This window comes from Colias philodice, chromosome 29, assembly GCF_061535455.1.
Source record: "Colias philodice isolate Cphi_HAF_F1 chromosome 29, ilColPhil1 Martin Lab GWU primary, whole genome shotgun sequence".
NCBI classification, from domain to species: Eukaryota; Metazoa; Arthropoda; class Insecta; order Lepidoptera; family Pieridae; genus Colias; species Colias philodice.
In genome coordinates, this window is record NC_143114.1 from 4,126,481 (window position 1) to 4,153,759 (window position 27,279).

Here is a 27,279-nt window from a genome sequence, read left to right on the forward strand (position 1 = left end):
TAAAAATGAAGTTGAAGATATCAATAGAAAGTATTCGCAAATTTTGTGTACTGATAAAAAAAAAATCACCCGGTGTAATTTTCACGAAAATTGTTTCAAATTGTCATTTTTGGTACTTATTACGAATATTAAATTATGCATATGAATGATTTAATTTTTAAAAATTAAGTGGAGCAACTTTCCCTTAGTACATTTGTATTATTTACATATAGGATGACAGGATGCATTTGCTTGCACTACTAGACCAAGCCCTTATAGACCGGGAGATACTGACACAAAATTTCGAGTCATTTGTAACAAGGATGGTGGTTCTACAGGGGTCTTAGTACGCAATGACAAAAAGAAAAATGATGGTGTGAACGCTGGTACCGGTGGCTTAGTCGCGTAGGCGTTTGTCGAACTCGTCGGAAAAATAGCGAAAGTCAAACGATTTGTAACACAAAAATTTTAGAATTTGCCGATAGCCCATAAAAAAGTAGTAGGCGGTAGTGTCATGCCATACTTTTCCGGTGTGACTTACAGCCCGCCATACCGACGCGAATGTGTTGATTTAAATAAAACAATCATTCAACCATTTGTACCAGGCTAACTTTTGCACAGGTAACTATCGTCGTGCAGCCATTTACGAAAATCGCCATGCCATACTTTTCGGACGATTCCTAATGGTCGCCATACCGCCGAAAATCTGCAAAAAATTTTTATTTCGCCAAACTTTTTGTACCAGTATTGCATTTGGATTTTTGGAGAGTATTTGATAAAATGTGACCATTATTATATTTGCCATACTTCTAGTAGGGGGAAAAAGTGCTGTCATACTTGAAAACTTAATTTATTATTAATTTATATAAGTGAAGATTTCCAACACATAGATCTTTGAAATTTTGTATTTATATTTGTTGATCCTCAAACTTACAGGAAAAATAAGTGCCATACTGTTACAAATCGTTTGACTTTCGCTATTTTCCGACGAGTTCGACTAACGCCCACGCGACTAAGCCGCCGGTACCAGCGTTCACGCCATCGTTTTTCTTTTTGTCATTGCGTACTAAGACCCCTGTAGAACCGCCATCCTGTTACAAATGACTCGAAATTTTGTGTCAGTATCTCCCGGTCTATTAAGATGAAGTATAATATTAAATTGTAATTAGCTTTTATTTGCGTATATTTTGATTAATTTTAAAATATTGTAATCTTTTTTGCGTATATGTTTAATTTTTTACAATAATTTATTTTAACGATGATTAACATTTATTCAGTTATTAATATTTATGCAATATGTACCTACCTATTTATAGGTACAAGAAATTTAAGATTTTCTGTGCATAATAAGGAAAATAATAGACATATGTGTTTGATTAGCTTAACCTATAAAAGGGGGATGTTTTATTTTTATACTAATACTCTATATTTTGAGTAGCTTTGCCGCAAAATCACGGTTATAACTTTCATCTCTTATTTCAACACATATTTAACTTCTAAATTTCATCGAAATCGGTGATGTGGTTTAACCGTGAAAGCGTCACAGACAGACAGACAGACATATTAATATTGATAGATATGAGCTAAATTGACTAACAATGAGAAGTATATTTAGAGGTATGATATCTTCGACTCTCAATTGGTCGTAATTTAGTAAATAGTTTCAGACTTTGCACACTACAGTGGTACAGTTGTAGTTCTAAGATGGTAATTCACATGTTTAAATTATCAACTAAATCTATACTAATATTATAAAGCTGAAGAGTTTGTTTGTTTGAACGCGCTAATCTCGGGAACTAGTGGTCCGATTTGAAAAATTCTTTCGGTGTTAGATACCTAGCCCATTTATCGAGGAAGGCTATAGGCTATACATCATCTCGCTAAGACCAACAGGAGCAGAGCACTGCGGGTAAAACCGCGGAACGCAGCTAGTAAGAGATATTGAAGAGATTTTTGCATATTATAATTTGTTAAGTTTAAGACAAAGCCGCAGGCGGTAAGCTAGTCCAACTAATCCTATCCTACTAATATTATAAATGCGAAAGTTTGTGAGGATGTGTGTGTGTTTGTTACTCTTTCACGCAAATACTACTGAACCGATTGCAATGAAATTAATCACACATAAATAGAGGGTAACTTGGATTAACACAAAGGATAAGTTTTATTCTGGAAATCCCACAGGAACGGGAACTATGCGGGGTTTTCATTAAAAACGCGGGTGAAGCCGCCGGCGAAAAGCTAGTTATAAGTAAAGTTATGATATAACATTGGCCAGATTGTCGCAAATTTTAGGGCCGATTTTTCAATGCTTGGATAAAACTTATCCGTCCAATAAAGTATTACACGATAATATTAAAATGTCACGTAAACTGTCAAATACGGGCAATTAGAATACGTTTTTAAAATGGTAGTTTTATACATTATTCGACGAATAAGTTTTATCCAAGCATTGAAAAATCGGCCCTTAATGAAATTAATCTTAACGTGAGTACATACATCCTCCTGAAATAATCTAAAATCTTAATAGATAAAGATACAAAAACACGTTATTTTTATTCTAATCGGTTGTTACTACCTCCACTTATTTAAAAAAATGTGTCCTAAATAACTGTATTGTTATTGTAATGATAATTTATTATCATTGTACTGATTTGCGATGTATTTATGTAATTAGTGAGATATGAATTTATGTAATTTTGTATTCATTATTGTATCTATCAAAATATATAGGTACATATACAATGATGAGGGAGCAAGATTGGTTATGATTTTCGAAGTATATTATACTAGTGGTCCGGCTTCGCCCGTGGTACATATTTCGCAATAAAAGGTAGCCTATGTCCTCTCGGGTATCAAAATATCTCCATACCAAATTTCATGCAAATTGGTTCAGTAGTTTAATAATAATAATAATAATATATATTTATTTTCAGATAATTATCCATAATTGTGTTAGTATACATTAAACTTAGGAACTATGTTAGTAATACATAAATTATAATTAAATTACATACAAATCAAAATCATACAATTAAAAAAACAAGATTAAAACCATTAAAAATTATCCATTATCATAATTATTATATTGCATACAATGTAAATTTGTCCACCGCTTATGGAATGGACCGTCTACTTTCTCAATTAATGTCTTCAGAATACCATTGGAACTCTCACGCATTCTCCTCATCATAGATGCTGCCCTTTTCCTCATTATCGCGTAAAAATCGTCGGTCTGGCAATTTGCAAACATCTGAGACGCGCTACAGAAGCGCGGAAGCCCCAATAGTACCCTAAAGCCATTATTGTATTGTACACGTAGGATATTGTAAGCCCGCTGCGTAAAAGATAGCCATAGGCTGCAAGTATAAAATGTTTGACAGTACGCTTTAAATAAAGTTACTTTAACCTGTGGAGAACAACGAGCAAATTTCCGTGCTAGCATATTGCAGCGGACTGCCAATGCCCTACGCTCCCTCTCAATATCTTGTATATCATTCATATCTTCTGTCACAATATGCCCTAGATATTTAAACTCAACTACTTGTTTAAGAGGACTGCCATTAATATACACAGGTGGTATGTCATGTACAGGGACTCCCTTACTTTTAAACACAAGAAGTTCGCATTTTTTTACATTATATACTAGACCATGCGAAGCTGCATATGACTCACAAATTTTAATGAGCTGCCTGAGAGCACCAATCGATGGACTCAGCAAGACCATATCATCCGCGTAACTAAGATTATTTATGGTTAGCCCATCTATAGAACACCCGATACCAGTCTTGCTGAGTTCATCAATCAGCTCGTTCACATATATGTTAAAAAGTGTCGTAGACGTCAGGCCGCCCTGTCTAAGGCCACACTCCAATACATATCTATCAGAATACTCCCCCGCCCATCTGACTGAGTTAAACTGGTTGTTATACCAATATTGCAACACTCTAACAATCTCAAAAGGAACTTCAAGATATCTTAGTTTTTCCCATAGCTTTTCGTAAGAAACACGATCGTAAGCCTTAGACAGATCAAGAAAAGCTGCGTAAACAGGTGTCTTCCTGTCTGTGTAATATTTCACAGTCTGTTTTAATGCTAATATAGCATGCTCTGTGGAGAGGCCGTGCCTAAACCCAAACTGTGCATCGTTAAAGTTTACATATTTTTGGAGGCGTCGATCGAGCAAGCAGTCAAAAACTTTGCCAAGAATCGCGGCTAGTGAGATTGGTCGGTAATTACCTTTATCTCCGATATCGCCCGATTTGTTTTTAACTACTGGAACGACGACGCTCTCCATCATGTCTGCAGGCAGATAGGAATGACGGATACAAAAAGTATACAACATTGCTAAGACTCTGTAAATATGTTGTCCCGCGTTTAAAAGGTGTTCTACGCATAAACCATCGTGCCCTGCTGCTTTCCCTTTCGCTAGATTTTTTACAGCGAACTTAACATCATTGGCATTAAAAGATAATGCACTTTCTTTTATAGGTAAGCAAGCATGAGACATCCGCTGGGACGACGGTGTATTTGAATGTACATGGAAATAATCTTTAAATATATTTGCTATACCTTTTGGCTCCGTCTCTCCATCGACACTCATAGGGAGGCCCGCCCTACAATTCAATTTGTTAGTGGCTTTCCAAAACTTCTTAAAATTTTTATTTTTATGTAAATCTGCTATAATGTCCATTTTAACCTGTTCGCTATTATTCTGATAATATTTTAACTTATTTTTAAACTTACTTCGGCTTTTTCTCATATCTTTATAAATATTTCCATATAAAGGCATGCCACACGCTTTCCAAAGCAAAAATTTACTGCGCGCCTCCCTATGAGAGTCCTTGACATATCTATTCCATCCTACAATATGTCTACGCTTACGATACAATCTAGTCGGTTTACTCAATATTGCAGCATCTTGTAAAATATTTATTATTTTATAATACAACTCATCAATAAAATATCTATGCTCCCTATCATAACACATATTATCACAACAAATTCTCAATTGGCAAGGAAAATCAATATTTTTAAGCTCTGAGTTACATAATTCAGAATACTCATCTACATTTATATCCTCATTCCAATGTACTGTATTGCATTTTTGTGAAGCTACATCGTGACTATTTATTTTTATCCTTAAACCATATATATTGCAATTAATGACTAATGGAAAATGATCAGACCAAAAAACGTCACTACGCACCTCCACATTTGAAATAGATAGCCAAGCTGACTCAGATGTTAAACAATGGTCGAGCCAGCGACAACAACCATGCGCATCGTATTTAGTAGTTTAGGATTGATTGTGACAGACAGACAGAGTTACTTTCGCATTTATAATATTAGCACAGTATTACAATATTATTTCCTACAGTAAGGAATCGCCTTTGATGTCGCGCGATGCCGCCGCCAGCGTAGGTACTTACGCTGCCACACGAAAATACGCTAGGGTTGCAACAAATGGGAAATAAAACAATTTTGATTATTAATATTATGATGAAATCATTTATTCATATTATGTACATTCAAAATAATTGCGATTATTAAATCTGATGTAATTATTTGTTCATAAATATATAATTACAGATATTGCACTGCTAAATATTATTTACGTGGACAATTTATTTTTGGATGTTCTTAATTGTATATTATACCATTTAACTAAGTAATGCATTCGCATTGGGATGTACAATCTGATTAGAAAATAATGAGGACAACATATACATAGCTTTGATTTTAATTCAACGGATACAATTAATACAATCTTTCTGAAATATTGTTTCCTTCTGGGATTTCAATGTAGATTTTCATCCGTAAACGGAACAGTTTTTGCGCGTCATAATAGAATATGTAAATACCTATGTATAATAAAATTATTACACAAAAAATACGACTGCGTCGTCCTTTCGCGATAGTTAATGCAAACTCAGCGTGATTGCATTAAGCGGCCCGCGTCGCCCGACCCCCCGCCAGTTCCCCTCCGTTTCTCTGCACAAGTTCATTCGTCGCCATACTGTAGGATGGTAATACTGTGATATTAGTATGGATGTCGTGGCCATATCGTAGATATGCCCATTTCATGAAATGATTGATCATTTCACGAAATGGTCGCATTTCATGAAATGGTTGAATGTCTATTGGCCACATCAAGATTTGATTTGAGCAGATCAATGATAAGAAATCGTTTCTCGATATGGGCAACTAAACGTGCGGTTTTTTCATGAAATGATCAAAATTAATTGATCATATCGTAAAGTAGTTACATAAATAATTATTGGTAGATGCGCTGCAAGCGTTGTGTATATGTGGGAAGATGGCGGCCGCTGGCGAAAATTTAACGAAATACGAACAAAAAAGAACGGCAGAACGGATTTTAATGATTTGTAGTTTGTTGATATTGTGTCCATTTGGATTAGAATAAGAATTATTTAGAATAGATGTCCTCGGGAACCATGCACTATATCGGTGAAAACAAAATAAAAATAGGTGCAATAGTTTTTGATTTTATCGCGGACGGACAAACAGACGCGTCACAGGACTTTTCAGCCGGCTCAAGAAGTTTACTTCGACTGTATGTTTTTTTATTTGGTTTGTTACCTCAGTTCTCTCCACTGAGTGAACCGTTAAAAGGAAGCTTGGCCCTGCCATGTGGTCCGCTGTGGTGACTGATAATATGAAGGCTGTTTATTAAAAAAATAATCATATTATACATATATAGTGATATCGTTTACTTCAAGTCAGATTAATAATGTCGTAGCGACCCATAAAGTATAGGCTGAGGTAAACCGACCAAAAGCACATAAAACAAATATGAACACTTTCACCAGACTGGTCGGGACGGGTTTCTCGCGTGCGATGAATTCTTTTACTGCCATTTTTACTAATATTTAGATGAAGTTTGTTTCGCTGGTAAATGGCTAATCGCGGGAACTACTGTTTCGTATTGAGGAGATTACGTGTATAATAACTGGAGTAATTAAACGGTTGCAGAACTGAGGTTAAGATAAATTTTCGGTAGTCTCTTATTATTATGTTGGATAGGCCATTTATCAAAGAAGGCTGGTATTTTAGGCGACAAACAAGAGGAGCGGAGCACGATTGCTTACTTGATCTTTAACACAAAAAAGCTGATCAAATTTGTATGAAATTTGGTACAGAGATAGATTATAATTTAGATATGCATTTGGACTTTTTATTCGGTTACTACGTGAGTGTCAGCACGAGTTCCAGCTAGTTTATACCCCGCGGTTGTACTCGCATTGCATCGCTCCTATATTTTGTCTTAACGTGATGATATATAGCCTACAGACTCGATAAATGGACTATCTAATAGCGAAATAATTTTTAAACTGACCCGTAGTTTGATATTAGTGCTTTCAACCAATCAAACAAATTATTCACCTTTATAAAAGGTAGTATAGTAGAAATGCTAATCCTTCATTCTACAGTCGGTTAATAAAACAGGATATGTATTACATACACATAGGACACTGTGCTTAATCGGACAAGTGAAAGGCAAGGTCCTTTTGAGGTCAAGCTGTCGGAACAATCGCTCTTAAGAAATAAAGTGTATTGGGACTTGGTTATTAATATATATAAAAAAATAACTTTCTTGTATGTTACTAAATTTCCGCCCGCGGTTTCGAACGCGTTTTTCATAGAAAAACCCCACATAGTTCCCTCCCTCATGTGTTCCATCGCGATACTTGTGTTATGGACCAGATGGCTGATAATCATACAAGTATAATTTTAAATAAATAGTTATATAGATAACTAGCGGTCCGCCCCGGCTTCGCCCGTGGTACATATTTCGCAATAAAAAGTGGCCTATGTCCTTTCTCGGGTATCAAAATATCTCTATACCAAATTTCATGCAAATGGGTTCAGTAGTTAAGGCGTGATTGAGTAACAGACAGACAGACAGAGTTACTTTCGCATTTATAATATTAGTATGGATTAACACCCCGGCACAAAGCAAACATCTATGTTCATCACACAAATATTTACCATAGGTGGAAATCGAACCCACAACCTCTGGCTTGGAAGGCAGGGTCAACGCGGTAAAAGCCAACCGGTCAGTCAAAAGAGGCGTTAGTGGAACACTTGAATTTCGTCCAATGTCCTATAATTCTAATATTATGTATTCAGAAGCATGGTCCGATTAATTGTCTTGGAATAAATGGTAGTGGCCACGCTATTTAATAATAATAAATTGTTATTCAATTATTTTTATATTAACTAAGGTCAGTCGCGAGGTTAACTGGTTGACAGATTTAGGTTATGTATTTTTTCACTAGAAATATGTAAACAAGTAGAAGAATAGATTTTAAGATATTGTTATATGTAATTGTAATTATGATCATTTATTTTGCGCTATCCCAAGGCCTTCATACATTTCCTTTCCTAACAGGTTGCCTGGTAGAGATTGCTGTTCAGCAATAAGGCCGCCTCTTGTACAAATGATGCCTTTTATTGTTCTTTTTTTGATTTGTTCATTCGTGTTTGTATAATCTAGCGTTATAAATAAATAAATAGGGTATATAGAAAATAGATTTTCGCCCCTGCTCCGCATGGGTAGGCTTTTTTAATGGAAGATGTTCCAATGTTTATCAGTTATTTTTAACGGACTTAATAAAAAGGAGAAGGTCCAATTATTATTTTTTGTGTTACCTTAGAACTTTTGAATGGGTGAACCGATTTTGATAATTCTTTTTGTATTTGAAAGCTGGTTCCTGCCTTCGGTTCCATTTAAAATTTGGTTTAGTCTCTTTAAAGGCAATTATTAGTTTTTCCTAAACAAATTAATGAGCGTTCAGGTAAATTCAATAAATGCACATATGTAGTATATTTAAAGATTACTTGTATAGGTATTAGTAATTTAGTAGTAGACTTTGGATTATATGCTATAGATATGGCAAATGTATTATCAGTCATTCATAAAATATTGTTCAAATCACGATGTTGCGATAGTGAATTTAATGGTATTTTGTTTGTTTCGGAGTTGTTTGCGTTTTAGTTAGTAAATGACCGCCTCCTTGGTACAGTGGTGGACGCGAGAGCGTAGAACCGAGGTGTCCTGGGTTAGATTCCCGGTGGAGACGAATAATAATGTCTCGGTCTGGCAGGACACAGAAGGCTGATCACCTAGTTGTCCCTAAAGAAAAATCGATCAGTGAAACAGATGTATGCAGAATGCATCGGCCCCTTAACCCACTTGGGGACATGGGGCTTCGTTTTTTTATGGTTAGTAAATAATATGGGAATGGGTCATCATCGTCATCATCAACTCATGTACGTTCCCACTGCTGCAGCTGGGACACGGGCCTCCTATGAGGGTACAGGCCGTACAGGCCGTACGCTGGCCAAGTGCAGGTTGGCGGATGTCACATGTCGTCGAAGTTTTGATTCTTCGACATGTCGGTTTCTTCGCGATGTTTTACAGCTCTTTCTTTACCGTTTGGAGCAGTGGTGATGTGGATAAAGTGCATATAATTTGTATAATCAATTGCTTATTGTACGCTCGTCCGATCTCGAATCCCGACTTGGATTGAAGTCCGAGGTCCTCACCACAGAGCCACTACTGCTCTATTAACATAATAATTAACCATAGTCCTATCTACGACTGGAATAGTACCAACTCAACTTCATCAAGCCGTGAAATCACTAGATCTTCCAAAATCTTTATTCATTTTACTACAAAAAGCCGTCATATTAAACACTTGCAGGATAACGAGAAAATTTCTACAAACGGACCAATTCAGTACACCGATACACACAACACATATAGTAGACGAAAATGATGCTCACTTGGCCTAGGCCCGTGAACACCATTAACCCCGGCGACAATTGGAGCCGAGATCTTTAAACAGAAAGATAAACATAATAATAATAATATTGTTAGCGGATTGTTATTGCAAGCGAAGGGCGGTTATCAATTTTTTTACGGTTGTTTACGTGAAACATACAATTTTGAATATTTAACTGGGAAGTAAACCGGACTTTTTTTGAGAAAACTTGAAAAACGGCATCTTATTTTTTTTGAACAAGTATTCAGATAAAAAATGGATTTTTAAGTAAACGTTGAAAATCGTGTTCTTATTTCCTTGAATGTAAATGTAAAAAAAAAATTGTTACAATCTACGTCGTATTCAAATATTCTAATACTTGAATATCACGTGTAATAATGATACAAATTACAAACTATTTTATTAAATATGTGATAGATAGAGTGATACTCGAGGAAGGCTTTAGATAAAGCAGGCAAAGCCGCGGGAGAAAGTTAGTTGTTGATAAACAAATATTTATCAGGAATATGGGGCTTAATGAATCCCGCCCTGATTTATTTATTTTAACGTAAATAGCTTGTTATTTTTCACAGTACTAAACTAGGACATTATGAAAAATACCCCAAATTATCACTTGACCCGTAACATATGCGCGTCATAGCCCATAGGTCAAATATATTTAATTATAAGTTTATTTGTATGATAATCGGCATTAATTCAAGTGTTTGTTTAAAAAAAATTGTTATTTTTTTTTGTGTTCGTAAGATTATACGTGCGTTTTAAATAATTACTCTCAAAATTAAACCTATGCCTCTAAAACTGTTTATTAATAAAAAAATAACCATCTTTGCTCAAAACAAATGTGTACTTTTTAAGTAAAACCAGTTTCGTGATTAAACAAATGACAAAAAACTTCTGCGTAAGGCCTCTATACTAATTGACTACGCTAAAGAACGGAATAAATAATCTTTTTATAAAACATCATCTATTCGCGCCATTTTGTTAACGTTTCCCGCCAAATAAATACATTAGAAAAATAATACTCGATAATTTTGACTTTTGATGAAGCTTCGATTTTTAAATATACCGCCAAATTTTCCCGCTTTTGGGTTATTTTACGGTTTAAAAGAATAGAATGTTTTAATTAATACATATAAAGAAAAAGGAAAGTACTGAATCAATTCTCATGACTTTATTAAGGTTTGAGAAAGCTATGTCACAAGAAAATAACAACATATAACAACCAAACCATACTGATTTTTAATGTAAATATACTCATTTTAGAAACCGACCGATAATAATTTAAAGTTTTATCTGATAAAATATAAATAGAATGAAAATATATCTGAGGAATGACCTTAGTGCGTTTCCATAGTTACCGTGACTACAGAGTAAATAACAGTGCTCGCAGTGATTAGATAAACTCTATAGTATTGAATAAAGTTTTTTTTGTTCTTATATCGTGACCTAGTATTTTACTGTAATTAGAAAAAAATCAAAATAATCTTTTTTGAATGTTTTACTTAAGAAATTGCTAATCAGCAAAAAAAATTTAAGAGCACATACCTATAAGTAAATACCGTATGTGGAAAATTATTTGGAAAATTATTTTTTTCGAATTCGGTTATTACAACTTATTTCCAAAGATAATAACATTTGTTAGTAATTATATTCTATTAAAAAATCCCTGTAAAGAAATGATCTACAGAAGTAGCTATTCTCTGTATATTTTTTAAAGATGTCAACCAGTTGAACTTTGATATTATGTCATAATAATTAATGTAGTACCTATGTTAGAATTAATTCGCTGTGGAAGTAGCAATTTGCATCTAATTATGATATAAAACAATAATTTTAAGAGCAGGCAGATTTGCAAAATGCTCTCCAACTAAATGTCAATAAATATTAAAAAAAATTATTAACGAAATAGTTTTTCAAGTTATAGGCTAGGTACTTAATTTTTGAATGTTCATACATAATTTAATACCCTACGACTACAGTGTAGGTACTATAACTTTCTAAAAGCCCTCACTCAGTACTCTTTTTTATGGTATAATGACCGGTGAGCGTAACCTCAAGAAGTGTGCGATTTTTTACCACGCTATGAGCTAATGACGCGACGGGCATCATCCGATGCCACACCATCGCTGACGGCCAATCAGCGGCGACTGAGCGGCCGCTGCGCGACGGAGCGCGCTCGAATTTTGACATTCCATATTTAAATATGTTGTTCTTTTTTTATTTTTTTAAATTTGCTGTCAGCCAAAGACTATAGCCATTGTTAAATAAAAAAAAATGTAATAATAAGCCACTTATAATTAATTAGTTGACATAATTTATGGTTGTTTTCAACGAGAATTTCTGTTTATGGAAAGAAACGCAAGCAGATATTTTCAAAAAAACATTCGTAACTTCTTATTTGCCATGTCAGCAAAAAGTATTTTTTTTTTCGCGGCAAAAGAAATTTTCACGGCTAATTGGAAGACTCATAGGTAATCGCAAATCGCACAAGACAGGTGTTGTGGATGCGCTCATGTTTTATCAAATATGAGTCATACTACGAGTACATACCGCGAAAATGTTATACAGATAAGATAAAAATACTATCCGAAATCAAATAAAATTAGAAGGTAATTTAAGGTTCTATTATTAAACGCCGCCCGCGCCGCGCCGTTTGAAAAACTGTAATTCTATGTAGGTAATTAAAAACTTATTTCATTTTTTGAAGTGAAACTTTCTTAGGCGGCTTGAGAGTAAAAATTCAAGGTTGCGTCATGGAGATCCCGTCACGTCATGGAGTAAGGCGACGATTTTGGTATCTTTGAATCTTGCCAAAGAAGTTTCACTTCTGACACGTTTTTTTGCTGGATGGCGCTAATTTCAGGAACCATGAGAAATTATTTCACTGTTAGATAGTCCATTTATCGAGGTAGGCTAATTAAGGGCTATAGTATATCATCACTCTTAAACCAATAGGAAGTTAGGAACGGAGTAATACGGGTAAAACCGGGCACATCTAGGAAAGAATTACATTAAGAAATTGCACTTCGATACATGATAATAATTATTGTTTATTGTCTTATTTTTCTTTTGAACTTTGGTCGCCAATAAAAAAAAAATTATTCTCGAATGAAGGCTCTTTTTTACTCGAACACGCTTTTGTATTGAAAATTATGTAACTTGTTTTTTACGTGTTTTATTATAATTTTTATCTTTTAATTATTGTCGGTTATAATAGCATACTTATACACAATCATGAGTTGTTTTTTTAAACCTGTATTAAATTATACAGGTTTTAATAATTTATAGGTAACTAGGTTTCCGTCCGCGGCTTCGCCCGCGCAGTCAAAGAAAAACCCGCATAGTTCCCGTTCCCGTGGGATTTTCGGGATTGTGTAATTTTCCCGGGATAAAAAGTAGCCTATATGTCCTTTCTCGGGTATCAAAATATCTCCATACCAAATTTCTTGAAAATTGGTTCAGTAGTTTAGGCGTGATTGAGTAACAGACAGACAGAGTTACTTTCGCATTTATAATATTAAGTATGGATTAGTATGATACTATACTATTACCGCATCCTGACTTTGTACGCGCTTGAGCAGATTTTTTACTTACCTAATAACTATAAAAAAACTTGACAAGTGTCAAGGGACACCAAGATGGAACGAATGTCCTTTCTCTATGAGAGAGCGAGACAGACAGAGAAACAAGCGCACGCCGCACAACTATAGCAAAGTATCGATACAACTTTTCGTCTTAATTTTTTCCGTCTAGCCCCGTTTCGCAACGCGCGATAAGGTACTTCGTTCCAAAACTTCGTTCCAATAAATGATTTTGTATAAATTAAAAAATAGTTGACAGATAAACAAAACAAAGCTGACAATTAATGAGAACATTATTTTATCTTTATTATCATATAAGTTACTAGCTGCTCCGCGCGGTTTCACCCCCGTGGCTCCACCCCTGTTGGTCGTAGCGTGATGAAATATAGCCTATAACCTTCCTCGATAAATGGGCTATCTAACACCGAAAGAATTTTTCAAATCGGACCAGTAGTTCCCGAGATTAGCGCGTTCAAACAAACAAACAAACTCTTCAGCTTTATAATATTAGTATATGTATGTTTGTTAAATATGTAGATATATAGCAGTTTGGGAGTTAACATTTTTGCACTAAAATGATACACAATAACTATATTAATTATCTATTATTTATATTAATAGTAACAAGGAAGTCTATTATGTATAACTATCTAATATGAATACAATACAATTTTATAACATTATGTATAATTAAAGAAACTGAAAAAGTGTTATTAAGATTTGCCTGAGAATTTATAAACGAGGTAGCTAATTGGGACAAAAAAGTATCTAAACGTCTTATAGACATTGCATATGTATTTAAAAATACATGGGAATTGAATTACTTACCACAGATTGTATCTTTCATCTATAGATACTAATATTATAAAGCTGAAGAGTATGTTTGTTTGTTTGAACTCGCTAATCTCGGGAACTACTGGTCTGATTTAAAAAATTCTTTCGGTGTTAGATAGCTCATTTATTGAGGAAAGTTATAGGCTATATATCATCACAGTACGACCAACAGGAGCGGAGTGAAACCGTGCGGAGCAGCTAGTCGTGGATAAAAGGACAAAAAAATCATCCCTATTATGAAATTTTAGGAGTTGACTTTTGGAAAAAAATGTCCCGTGGTCTTAAATACATATATATATCATCCATATCATCCCAAGCATAGTTACGTAAACTTCATACTCGTAGATTTGCATACAGTATTTTTAATTTTTCAAAAATATACATAAATACTGGCGGGTTATAGAATTACTAGTGGTCCGCCCCGGCTTCGCCCGTGGTACCTACATGTTTAAACTTTAAACTATCCTATCTCTCAAGTTGGATCGAACTGCACATGGTGTGCGAATTTTATTATAATTGGTAAAGTGGTTTAGGAGTCCATTGAGGACAAACATTCTGACATGAGATTAATATATACATATAAAGATAAATAAATACTTGCGGTAGGTAAGGTTATAAACTATAGAATTATGTATAATATGAAGTAAATAATTTTGTTTTTTTTTTCCACAGATAATAAACCCTCGGCCATATGACGCGAGCGCATCACAACGAACGACTACATTTTGTATAAACAGACAGACAAACAGACGTAATGTCTTCAAAGGCGATATACGAGGCGGCCGGCAAGGATCTTATAAACAGGTTGGTATTGTTGACACAATGTTAGTTAATCCTCCGAAACGGCTGGACTGATTCTTATGAAATTTTCATACCCCTAAGTGACAATAGTACTTACGGCAGAACAACGTTTGCCGGGACAGTAAATGATTAATAATTAACACGCTTCACCTGTATGTTTGTATGTAACCGACTCCTTTAGACTTATTATATTTTGATACACTTTAAACGGACAGATTTAATTCAAACTTTGCACACTTATCAAGGATCGGTGACAATATAATTAAAATAAATAAATGTAAATAAATATTTCAGGACAATTTTCACACACGGCACAATCTGATCCCATACTAAGCTTTCGCTTGTGTTATGGAAACCAGATGGCTGATAAACATACATATATAATTTTTAAATAAATACTTATATAGATAATTAACACCCAGACACAGAGCAAACATCTATGTTCATCACACAAATATTTGCCCCGGGTGGGAATCGAACCCACGACCTCTGGTTTGGAAGGCAGGGCCACTACCAACCAAGCCGACCGGTCAGTCAAATTATTTCATGAGTTTATTTTAAAAGCGTGATTTTAACGACTTAAAAAAACGAGGAAGTTCGAGTTCGTCCCATTTAAATTTAAAGGCAGTTTTTTGTTTTTGTTAAAAAATATTTAGTTATTTTTTAACTATATTAATTATAATATTTATTATCTTTCAGGCACATAGCTCCCGGCACTGCTTTGGTGCCGTGCAGGTATGCTGTCTTCGAGCAGGGGACGATATGGGAAGACGAACTGGGCAGGAACCCGTGGTTGACTAAGGAGGTAATTATTTTTTTAACCTACTGTTTTTGTAGTAAAAAATTGATAAGTTAAAGAAAAAAAACATATTTTTGAAGTACGCACTTACAACTACTAGCTGTTATGCTGCAGTGCTTTTATATGAATGTGATAGTTTTGAGGGAATAAATATCGAAATTTAAATTACAAATGAATTCTATAAAATTAATACACTTAAAGCTTATAAAGAAGAATAAGAAAACCTTCCGCTCGATTTACTCTATCAATTAAAAAAAATCCCATCACAATCTGTTGCGTAGTTTTAAAGATTTAAGTTGGATAGGGACTGAGAAAGCGACTTTGTTTTATACTATGTAGTGATTTGATGTATTATAGATTATTTATACGTGTTTTCCAGCAACTGGTCGTAAAACCGGACCAGCTGATCAAACGGCGAGGCAAACTCGGCCTCGTGGGCGTTAACAAGAACGCCGCAGAAGTGAGGAAATGGATCAGCGAGCACTCGGGCAAGGAGCAGCGGGTCGGTGCCGCGGTGGGCAAGCTGAGGCGGTTTGTGGTCGAGCCGTTTGTGAGGCACGAAGCGGTGAGTAGAGTTGTAGAGTGGGGGCAGAGTAGAGCGGGAGAGTGGTAGTGGGGTAGAGTGGTAAAGCGGGAGTGTGGTAGAGTGAAGTGGGGAAATGGATCAGCGAGCACTCGGGCAAGGAGCAGCGGGTCGGCATCTTCCGAAGCTAGATAAATATATCATTCACACACAATATCAAATAAAATGTATTTTGTAGTATATCAAATATCTCAAAACCAGAAAAGTAAATGGAGAAATGATAGTTTTTTTTTAAGTTTAATAGAAAAAGAAAAAATATCTCTCGTCTCTGTAGAAAAAAAAGTTTTGAGAGGTGTCAAGGGACATCCGGGTGGAACGAAGTTACTGAAATAGCTGATTTGTTTTCTATGAGAGAGAGAGACAGACAGAGTGCACGTGTTTCTCTGTCTGTCGCAAAAAGTGTCGTTGCAACTTTTCGTGAGAATTTTCTCCGTCTAGCCCCCTTTCACAACGCGCGATAAGGAACTTCGTTCCAAAATCATTTATCAACTACTGCACTTCTTTTTTAACAAACAACAAACAAATTACATATAACTAATGCCCAATATATTCTCGTATTTCAGAACGAAGAAATGTACCTATGCATACAGTCAGGCAGACGGACAGACACGATAATGTTCCACCACCAGGGCGGTGTGGATGTCGGCGATGTTGACGCGTTGGCTATACGACTTGATGTATGTATACAATTATATATTTAGTAGATTTCCGCCCGCGGCTTCGCCCGCGTTTTCAAAGGAATCCCGCATAGTTCCCGTTCCCGTGGGATTTCCGGGATAAAACCTATCCTATATGTTAATCCAAGTTACCCTATATATGTGTGCTAAATTTCATTGTAATCGGTTCAGTAGTTTTTACGTGAAAGAGTAACAAACATCCATACATCCATACATCCATACTTACAAACTTTCGCCTTTATAATAGTATTAAGATATTAAGAAGATAATTTTTTTTCTTTAATAATAAATTTATTCTTATAAAGAACTAGGCGGTGTATTTTAAGAATATTTTTTTGAAGTGAAACTTCTTTATCGGGGTTGGAAAAAAATTTAGTGTAACATTTTTTCGTTACGCGTAACATTTTTCCGTTACGCGCCATCTTTTTCTTATCCCTACAACGCGTGATTTGACGTATTTCTGTAAAGTTGCATATAGAAAATTATTTTTTGAAAAATAAGGTCAATCAAGTTTCACTTCTTACGTGTGTACACTAGTACACGAACACTTTTTTTTCTTTAATTAATAAATTTATTCTTATAAAGAACTAGCGGTGTATTTTAAAAATATTTTTTTAGTTAGCTCGATTCCCGGTCGAAGTAAGTGAATTTTTTGAAAATCTTTGAATGCTGTTCTATTTCTTTTTAAAAATAAAAGAATGTTTCCTTTCAGCAAAAATCGATATCTTCAGTATTTCAAGTACTTTCCTTCCAGGGCCCATCGCGAATTTCCACGCATATTATGCAGTTGCAAATTTTGTAAAATTAAATTGTAATACTAACATGATTTCAAAAGAGCAACTATGGAGTTTCTTGTCGATTCTTCTTCATAGATACTGCTTTCCGAATCGGTGGTAAATTTTAAAAACACGTTATGACGAATTAAAAGTGCTTCTAGAAGAAGTCTTATTGAATAAATAAATGTTTTAGTTTGAATTCTTAAATATAGTTTAAAAACTATAAAACAAGCTTAGGGCCGCCACAGATATGGCGGACCGCAGCGGAGAGCATTTTTCATTGTCAAACTATTATCGACATAGTCCTAATTTTTTGACTTTTTACGATTTAACTCAAACTACTTGATCGAGTTTAAAAATTATTTTGCCAATATAGAAAACTGTATTTCTACCGATCAACATAGATTATTTTTTTTTATGCTATATCAATGCAGATAATATATTTTAATTATAGTAGAGCCATTTTAATAGGCAACATTTGACAGTTCAACAAAATTCAACAATGTAACCTAGTAACGACGACATAGAATAACATGATATTTCGTTTTGTTAGAACTGCACATTTGCTTAACTTTTTTCAATTACGATTACATATTTATAATAATAATGACCGATACAAGTAATTTTAGGATTTGATTTTACTGATAAACCATTCTAAACATAATAAACAATTTCTGATTTAAAGAACTGACGTCGCTACAATTTTGTGTCAATAAACCTTTTTTCTTTTTAAATACCAGAGACGTTACTCTAAAAATCGAAATCTGACATCTAGAATCGAATGCATTGATTACTTGGGAATAAAAATCATCATAAATTATTGACATGTGTTTCAAGTTCGATTGACAAATGTTTCAAGTCCGTATCGATTAATTCACTTTAATCGATGTTTTTAAGCAGGTTACCTCTCTTCGAAGATAAAATTGATAGACGTCAAATGTTGCCTATTAAATTGGCTCGACAATAATTTAATAATTTTTCAGATTCCCGTGGATACTTTTCCCACTGGTGAAGAAATTGACCGCGTGCTGTTGAAAAACATCAAATCCACTACGATTAAGAGGTAATTATTATAAAAAAGAGCATGTGTCAGAAGTGAAACTTCTTTGGCAAGATTCAAAGACACCAAAATCGCCGCCTTACTCCATGATGTGATGGTATTGCCATGACGCGATGGTATAAAAGAGCGTGTGTGTCGAGCACACGTGTCAGAAGTGAAACTTCTTTGACAAGATTCTAAGATACCAAAATCGTCGCCTTACTCCATGATTGACTGTATTGCCATGACGCCACCTTGAATTATTACTCACAACGCGCCTAAAGAAGTTTCACTTCAAAAAAAAAATTATTATATTAAAGTCACTAGCTGTGCACCGCGGTTTTACCCACACCGCTCCTGTTGGTCTTAGCGTGATAATATATAGCCTATAGCCTTCCTCGAAATAATTTTTCAAATCGGAGCAGTAGTTCCTGAGATTAGTGCGTTCAAACAAACTCTTCAGCTTTATAATATAAGTATAGATTATCAATAACGGTGTTATAATAATTATATATTCAATTTTTCCCTTCCAGGATACTAACTACCTTCATACTATCGCTATACCGCGTGTTCGTCGATCTATACTTCACGTATATGGAAATAAATCCCATAGTAATCACAAACGAGAGGTTATATCTCTTAGATTTGGCGGCAAAATTGGATCAAACTGCAGATTTTATTTGTGCCAAGAATTGGGGTGAAATTGTATTTCCGCCGCCGTTCGGAAGGGACGCGTACCCGGAGGAAGCACATATAGCTGATTTGGACGCGAAAAGTGGGGCTAGCTTGAAGGTGAGTCGAAAAGAGATAGAAAGAGTGAAAAAGAGAAAGAAAGAGTTGGTTTTACAACACAATCTTTGTATAAAAGTGGTATATTTCTAGGTGAATTGGACTAGTTTAAAGAAGGGAGAAATAGTGTGTGTTAGTTTGAAGGTGAATGGGGAATTAGTCAACACAATCTTTGTATAAAAGTGGTATATTTCTAGGTGAATTGGACTAGTTTAAAGAAGGGAGAAATAGTGTGTGTTAGTTTGAAGGTGAATGGGGAATTAGTATTTTGACAGATTATTTATTAACTCGCTCTGAGGCGTTCCATGTAAGGCTTGGAGTGCAAGCGAAAGCGCGGAACGAGCGACAAAGAAGCACAATCGGACTTTGTTACGTTCAACTGTCGTCAGTAAACCGACTTTACAGACAACTAATTTTTTTTTTATAAAAAAAAGACGGGTTGCACTCCGGGAGTGCCGGCAGAAGTGAAAACTTGATTATTAACGTTGAGCATGTTTGATATTTTGGAATGGTATCCGTCTAACGCTTTTTCGATCCGGTCACGTGTCCTGACGCGAGTTTAAGATTTTATACCTATTACGGAAAAAGTGCTCAACGCCGCTAAAGAAGTTTTCACTTCAAAAATTGTTTTAAATTATTTTTATACCTGCTCCCATTTTCGTAATAAATGTTTTAAATTTTTTTTACTATCCCCAACAGTTAACGGTCCTAAACAAGTCCGGTCGTATCTGGACCATGGTGGCCGGCGGCGGCGCGTCCGTCGTGTACACGGACACGGTGTGCGCGCTCGGCGGCGCGGGCGAGCTCGCCAACTACGGGGAGTACTCGGGCGCGCCCACTGAGAGCCAGACCGCGGATTACGCGAAGACTATATTCAGTTTGATGTGCAGGGATCGACATCCTAATGGCAAGGTGAGTGGTAAAAATAAGAATAGTGCGTGGTGGGATCCATAGTTAGCCATTGAAAATCCAAAGTTAGTTAGCCATGAGTATCAGTAGTGCGTCATGTGATCCATAGTTAATTAGCCAAGGAAAATCCATAGTTAGTTAGCCAAGGAAAACCCATAGTTAGTTAGCCAATGAGAATCCATAGTTAGTTAGCCAATGAGAATCCATAGTTAGTTAGCCAATGAGAATCCATAGTTAGTTAGCCAATGAGAATCCATAGTTAGTTAGCCAATGAGAATCCATAGTAGTTAGCCAATGAGAATCCATAGTTAGTTAGCCAATGAGAATCCATAGTAGTTAGCCAATAAGTGTGGAGAGTACGTGATTCCATCCATAGTTAGTTAGCCGGCTTCAGTAGTAGATAGTTCAACTATGGAGAGTACTCGGGCGCGCCCACTGAGAGCCAGACTGCGGATTATGCGAAGACTATATTCAGTTTGATGTGCAGGGATCGACATCCTAATGGCAAGGTAAGAAAATGTAAGGTAAAAAGGTCTTTTGGAAGTTTAAGTGGTAGAATGTGTAAGAAAAGTAGGTAAAAATAATGATAAATAATAATTGATGGGTTTAGAGGGGGTATTTTGATAGGTTATTAAATATTTGTGGTGGTATCCATAGTTAGTCAGCAGTGAATATGGGTAGTGCTTGCCAGTATCCATATGTGGTAGAGATAGCTCGTTTATTGCGGAGAAGATGCTCAACTATATCTTTATAGTCACAAATTGATTTTAATAGTAAAAACTGCAATCCCATAGTAAAGAAGATCTAAAAACAAATGATAACAATTGTTAGCTTTCAAATCTTCTATTAAAAAAAAAATAAATACACTAGGAAAATCATGTTTGTACCTATATAGCGATAATAACAAGACACTGTGGTACAAGAATAAAATATGCTTTCTTTATTAAGTGAAGTCCCATGTCTCCAAGTGGGGTAAGGGGCGGATGCATTATGCATCTGTTTCACTGATCGATTTTCTTTAGTGACAAGTAGGTGATCAGCCTTATGTGTCCTGCCAGACCGAGACATTTTTTTTTCATCGTCTACACCCATGGGACAGGACCCCTCGGTGCTACGCTCACGCGTCAACCACTGTACCGAGGAGGCTTTCCTTATTGCATACGTTTTTTCCCTATTTTTGCAATCTTTTCTCGCCCTATTATTCCTATCTTATTCTCAATATTTTTATCCTATATCTTATATTCCAGGTACTAATCATAGGCGGTGGTATAGCCAATTTCACGAACGTGGCGGACACTTTCCGTGGTATCATAACCGCGATAGAAACTTACAAAGACGCCTTACTGCAGTACAACGTCACCATATTTGTGAGGAGGGGTGGACCTAACTATCAGGAGGGGTTGAGGTTAGTTGAATAAAACTATTGTTAGACGTAACTTTTGATTTAATATTTTTGTGGATGAATAGCTGTCACTATTTCCTGTCAAAACATGTTTAGCTGTCGAAAACTATAAATTGCCGCTTTCCTTTGAATCGTGGCGCATTCGTACGAATCGTGCCTAGGAGCTCGGACGTTGTTTATACCACGTTCGACCCAACTACCCTTACTTTGCTAATAGTTGTTGATTTGCTGCGTTTTGTTATCAACTACCTACATCAATTAGGTAGCTGTGTAGAACATTCATTCGCAGTACATTCTTATTACATTAAAAATAATATTTAACCCGGCCTCGCGTGTAATTTCTTATACTAATATAATAAATTATATTCAAGTCATACCATATTGTAATGCATATCATCAAATAGCCCGACATAATATCACATCAGACGACGTTACATCACATCACATGACGTCACATCACATCACATGACGTCATGTCACATCACATCACACTGCGTTTAGAATAGAATAGAATTAGAATTTATTCGCAGTAATCAAACAGATAAAAAAATACACAAGAAAAATAACAGTTTACTACGAAAAGGTTAAGCTAAGGCGTTTATTGTATACTTGTAAATATTTTTAACTTGGTGTCGTACATTCGATTGTCAAATAAATAATTGTAATGTATAAATTTATCCAATTTCTAGACAAATGAGAAATTTTCGAAGTTTCGAGTGTTTTCGAATTTATTCACTACTAGCGGTCCGCCCTGGCTTCGCCCGTGGTACATATTTCACAATAAAAGGTAGCCTATGTTCTTTCTCAAGGTCTAGAAATTATCTGTGCCAAATTTCATCAAAATCGCTCCAGTAGTTAATGCGTGAAAACCATACATACATAATTACAAACCTATATCACTTCACTACATAGTATAAAACAAAGTCGCTTTCTCTGTCCCTATGCCCCTATGTATGCTTAAATCTTTAAAACTACGCAACGGTTTTTGATGCGGTTTTTTTTATAGATATAGTGATTCAAGAGGAATGTTTTTGTATATAATTTATTATTTTAGACAAAGCGGGCGAAGCCGCGGGCGGAAAGCTAGACTAGTGTATTATAAAGAGGAAACTCTTTATAATATGTATTAGTATAGATTATTTTATTTTTATTTATTTTCACTATTTCCCAGGCAAATGCGCGAAGTGGGCCACCGTCTCCGTATACCGATGTACGTGTTTGGCCCGGAATCGAACATGACGGCCATAGTTGGGCTCGCGCTCGGACAAGCTCCGATACCGCCCGACCACCAGCTGGATTATGCGCCGAAACAATTGCCTAAGCCGGAGAAATCGGTGAGTGAACGAAGATAGGGGAAAAAGGGGAAAAATTGTTTTGGTTTTTGACAAAAAAATTTCAAAAAAACTAGGTTTTGACACACAAAAATCGAGATTTTGACAATAAAAATTGCTGGAACAAGAGAAATCTGTGAGTAGAAAAGAAAAATGTTAGGTTTATACAAATTTATTTATCCATACTATAATATTATAAATGCGAAAGTAACTCTGTCAGTCTGTCTGTTACTCAATCACGCCTAAACTACTGAACCAATTTGCATGAAATTTGGTATGGAGATATTTTGATACCCGAGAAAGGACATAGGCTACCTTTTATTGCGAAATATGTACCACGGGCGAAGCCGGGGCGGACCTCTAGTTTATTATAAAAAAGGGGTTTGGGCTGTAGTCGAACATGACTGCTATAAAAAATTGTAAGGGTTTGTGATTCCTCTTTAAATCTATTACCCCGTGAAATATTATTCCATGACCCCGTCAAATGTCAGTACTACTAATAGAAAAGATATATTACTTATACTTATTTCGATAAATCTGTAGTTGTGTAAATTTAAATTTCTTTAAACACGAATTTAATGTGGAGCTTTTGGCTTATACTTATAAATACTTATATTTTTCTATAAAAATAATTGAATAAATAAAATTACTTTCTATAACATTCTCCTCACAGCCAGCGCCACAAATCGAGTTACCAGAACTTACAAACCAACTCCTGGACCTGGTCTGCTCACAAGCGCCGACCAGAATGGACCTGGGCCAGCAGACGTCGACCGCACGACCGCTGTTCAGCGATAGGACCAAGGCGATCGTTTGGGGCATGCAGAATAGAGCTATACAGGTAAGTTTGGGCTAAAAACGGGGGTTTTACTGATTTTTAGAGCGTTTTTACCGGGTTTTTCGGGGTTTTTCCGCGTTTTTTAAGGCTTTTTGCCAGTTTTGACAGGATTTTCTGGGTTTTTACCGATTTTTTTCGCTTAGATCGAGACGCAGGCATGAAATAATATGTATCTGGGTTAGTTTTTGGGGCATTTTTACTAGTTTTATTGTCTACAACAAGCGCTATCGTTTTTTTTCGTCTTATACTAGCTGCCGACATCGACCACGATGGACTTTAGTCTGGAGACAGATTTTTAAGGTTCTTTTTTCGGTTTTATTGTGTAAATACCCATGGAAGAAATTGATATTGATTTTAACTAGAAAGAAGTGAAGAATATTTTTTTTTTAATTATTTATTTATTTATACTTTATACATTTCAGGGCATGCTCGACTTCGACTACATATGCCGTCGCGCGGAACCGTCCGTCGTGGCGATAGTGTATCCGTTCACTGCTGATCATAAGCAGAAATATTACTTTGGGAACAAGGAAGTTTTTATACCTGGTGAGTTAATTTTTATATCTATACTAATATTATAAAGCCGCTCGTTTGTTTGTTTGTTTGAACGCGCTTATCTCAGGAACTAATGGTCCGATTTGAAAAATTATTTCGGTGTTAGATAGCCCATTTCTCGAGGAAGGCAGTAGGCTATATCATCACGCTAAGACCAATAGGAGCGGAGGGATGCGGGTAAAACCGCGGGGCGCACCTAGTATTTTATAATATAATGTTTTTTAACGAGCTTCATCTGTATGTTTGAATGTAACTGACTCCTTTATCGATTTTGATGCACTTTAAACAGACAAATTGAATTCAAACTTTGTACACTTATCAAGGATCGGTGACAATACAATAATTTCACGGCTTTATTAGTATATTTTTAGTTTTTTTCTTAACTCTATTAATTATTATTTATTATTTTACAGTATTCTGCGACATGGATGTAGCAATGCGGAAGCATCAAGAGGCCACGGTCTTGGTCAACTTTGCGTCTTTGAGATCTGCTTATGATAGCACTATTCAGGTTTGGAATATAAAAATATTACATATAAAAAAAGTAAAGTGAAGTCCCATGTCCCCTAGTGGGGTAAGGGGCAGATACATTATACATCTGTTTCACTGATCGATTTTCTTTAGGGACAAGTAGGTGATCAGCCTTCTGTGTCCTACCAGACCAAGACATTTTTTTTTCTTCGTCTCCACCGGGAATCGAACCCAGGATCCCTCGGTGCTACGCTCACGCGTCAACCACTTTACCAAGGAGGCGGCAAACATATAAGTTTTACGTAATATTAAAAAGGTTTTTCTAAATAATATTGTAACGAAAAATCGATGTCTGCTTTTTATTTTATATAATCCATATTTTTTAATTGTACTACAATATTAGACATTGACTACAGGCCCATGTTGAAAAATGTATGGGTCATTTGAACCACCAGGTGACATATCTAGAACGATATAAGAGCATAAAATAATAAGATTCAGCACTATGACGTCACTTAGATGTCCAACTGAGTGCAGATGAGAATTCGAAAGTATAAGTAGAGATTTTTCCCCTTGTCTCCATGATTTTACACGCTTTATATTAGCTTCACCTGTATGTTTGTAACCGACTTCTTTGGGCGCGATTTTGACCCACTTTAAACGGCCAGATTTCGTTCAAACTTTGTAGATTTATTGAGGACCGATGACAATACACTAATTTGATAAAATTTTCTATTTTTTAGTTCGGTTTTCTATAAAAAGCGTGTCTTTTTGTTTTTTTAAACTATTATTATTTGTACGGCGTTGCGTAATAATAGATTAAAAGTACAGAAATAGTATGACACAGATGCCGTACAAAAATGGTGGTCCACAAAGTCTGTAAGCCTGTAGTCTAACAGTTTTTAAATGAGGTACCTGATGTATTTTTAAAATGATATGTGTGTTTACAATGAACTCTTAAATTAGTCAACAAAAATCGTATAAAGAAAAAACAGGATTGTTTACAAATATGTATTTAAAAATTGTATTCATTGAACTATAAAATAAGAATAACATTTTTTGTTATACATTACTCAAACATAATATAATTTTGTATGAATGTTTGTATGTATGTCACAGGCGATGCAACATCCACAAATAAACACAGTCGTGATCATCGCTGAAGGAATCCCCGAGAACATGACGAGGAAAATTATCAAATTGGCTGATGCAAGAGGCGTAAGTATTTTTGTATATGTATTTCAAATTGTTTAATATATCACTACATAGTATAAAACAAAGTCGCTTTCTCTGTCCCTCTGTATGCTTAAATCTTTAAAACTACGCAACGGATTTTGATGCGAATTTTTTTAATAGATAGAGTGATTCAAGAGGAAGGTTTTCGTATATAATTTATTAGGTTTTAGACAAAGCGGGCGAAGCCGCGGGCGGTAAGCTAGTTATTATATAAGCGTTGACAAAATCAAAGTACCAAAAATCAATAAACATTTTTTTAAGAGACGATTTTCCTTAATGATGTTAATACTAGTTGTTCGTCCCGGATCCGATCTGATAAAAATGTAATAAAAGTATATAAAAAAGTATATAATATGATTCAGGACAGTTTTTTTATTGCATTTTTTTTAAGTTATACCTTCAATTTATTCAATATAATTATACCTTCAATTGTTTTAAACTGTAAAACAATTTTTTCATATTGCATAACTTCTTTTTAGAAAAAGTTAGTTTTAAGTTTTTTATCTTGCCTCTTCTGCATTACAAAAAATATTTTTATTAATTATTTGATGAGTATTGATCGTAAAACACAGTAATAATGTTGTTTTTTAATTGTTTTTATTATTATTTTCAGGTGAACATAATCGGGCCGGCCACAGTGGGTGGAATTAAGCCTGGTTGCTTCAAAATTGGCAACACAGCTGGCATGATCGACAATATCATTGATAGCAAGTTGTATAGACCTGGCAGGTTAGTTGGAGCGTTTTTTGGACGTTTTGTAAGAGTTTGTAGAGCGATTTTGGACGTTTATTGAGCATTTGTTGGTTATTATATTGGTCTAAGATCCGAATATAGGTCGACCTTCACCGGCGTGATAATAGAATGAGACCA

General features: G+C 35.3%; 1 protein-coding gene and 1 long non-coding RNA gene across 3 annotated transcripts in view; both read left to right on the top strand.

Annotated features, from left to right (window-relative positions):
* The window catches only part of ATPCL (ATP-citrate synthase), a 62,243-nt gene that overhangs the window by 24,165 nt on the left and 10,799 nt on the right, over positions 1-27,279 (top strand). For both annotated transcript variants that reach the window (XM_089712775.1, XM_089712774.1), the window contains exons 2-15: positions 14,876-15,007; positions 15,704-15,809; positions 16,183-16,368; positions 16,950-17,063; positions 18,823-18,902; positions 19,412-19,670; positions 20,367-20,579; positions 21,824-21,981; positions 23,150-23,312; positions 23,983-24,150; positions 24,570-24,693; positions 25,116-25,213; positions 26,293-26,391; positions 27,023-27,138. In XM_089712775.1, coding sequence (XP_089568901.1) covers positions 14,958-15,007; positions 15,704-15,809; positions 16,183-16,368; positions 16,950-17,063; positions 18,823-18,902; positions 19,412-19,670; positions 20,367-20,579; positions 21,824-21,981; positions 23,150-23,312; positions 23,983-24,150; positions 24,570-24,693; positions 25,116-25,213; positions 26,293-26,391; positions 27,023-27,138 — 1,934 coding nt within the window. In that variant the 5' untranslated portion in view covers positions 14,876-14,957. The remainder of the gene's footprint in view (positions 1-14,875; positions 15,008-15,703; positions 15,810-16,182; positions 16,369-16,949; positions 17,064-18,822; positions 18,903-19,411; positions 19,671-20,366; positions 20,580-21,823; positions 21,982-23,149; positions 23,313-23,982; positions 24,151-24,569; positions 24,694-25,115; positions 25,214-26,292; positions 26,392-27,022; positions 27,139-27,279) is intronic.
* The window catches only part of LOC149475905 (uncharacterized), a 65,624-nt gene that overhangs the window by 15,585 nt on the left and 22,760 nt on the right, over positions 1-27,279 (top strand). The window lies entirely within an intron of this gene.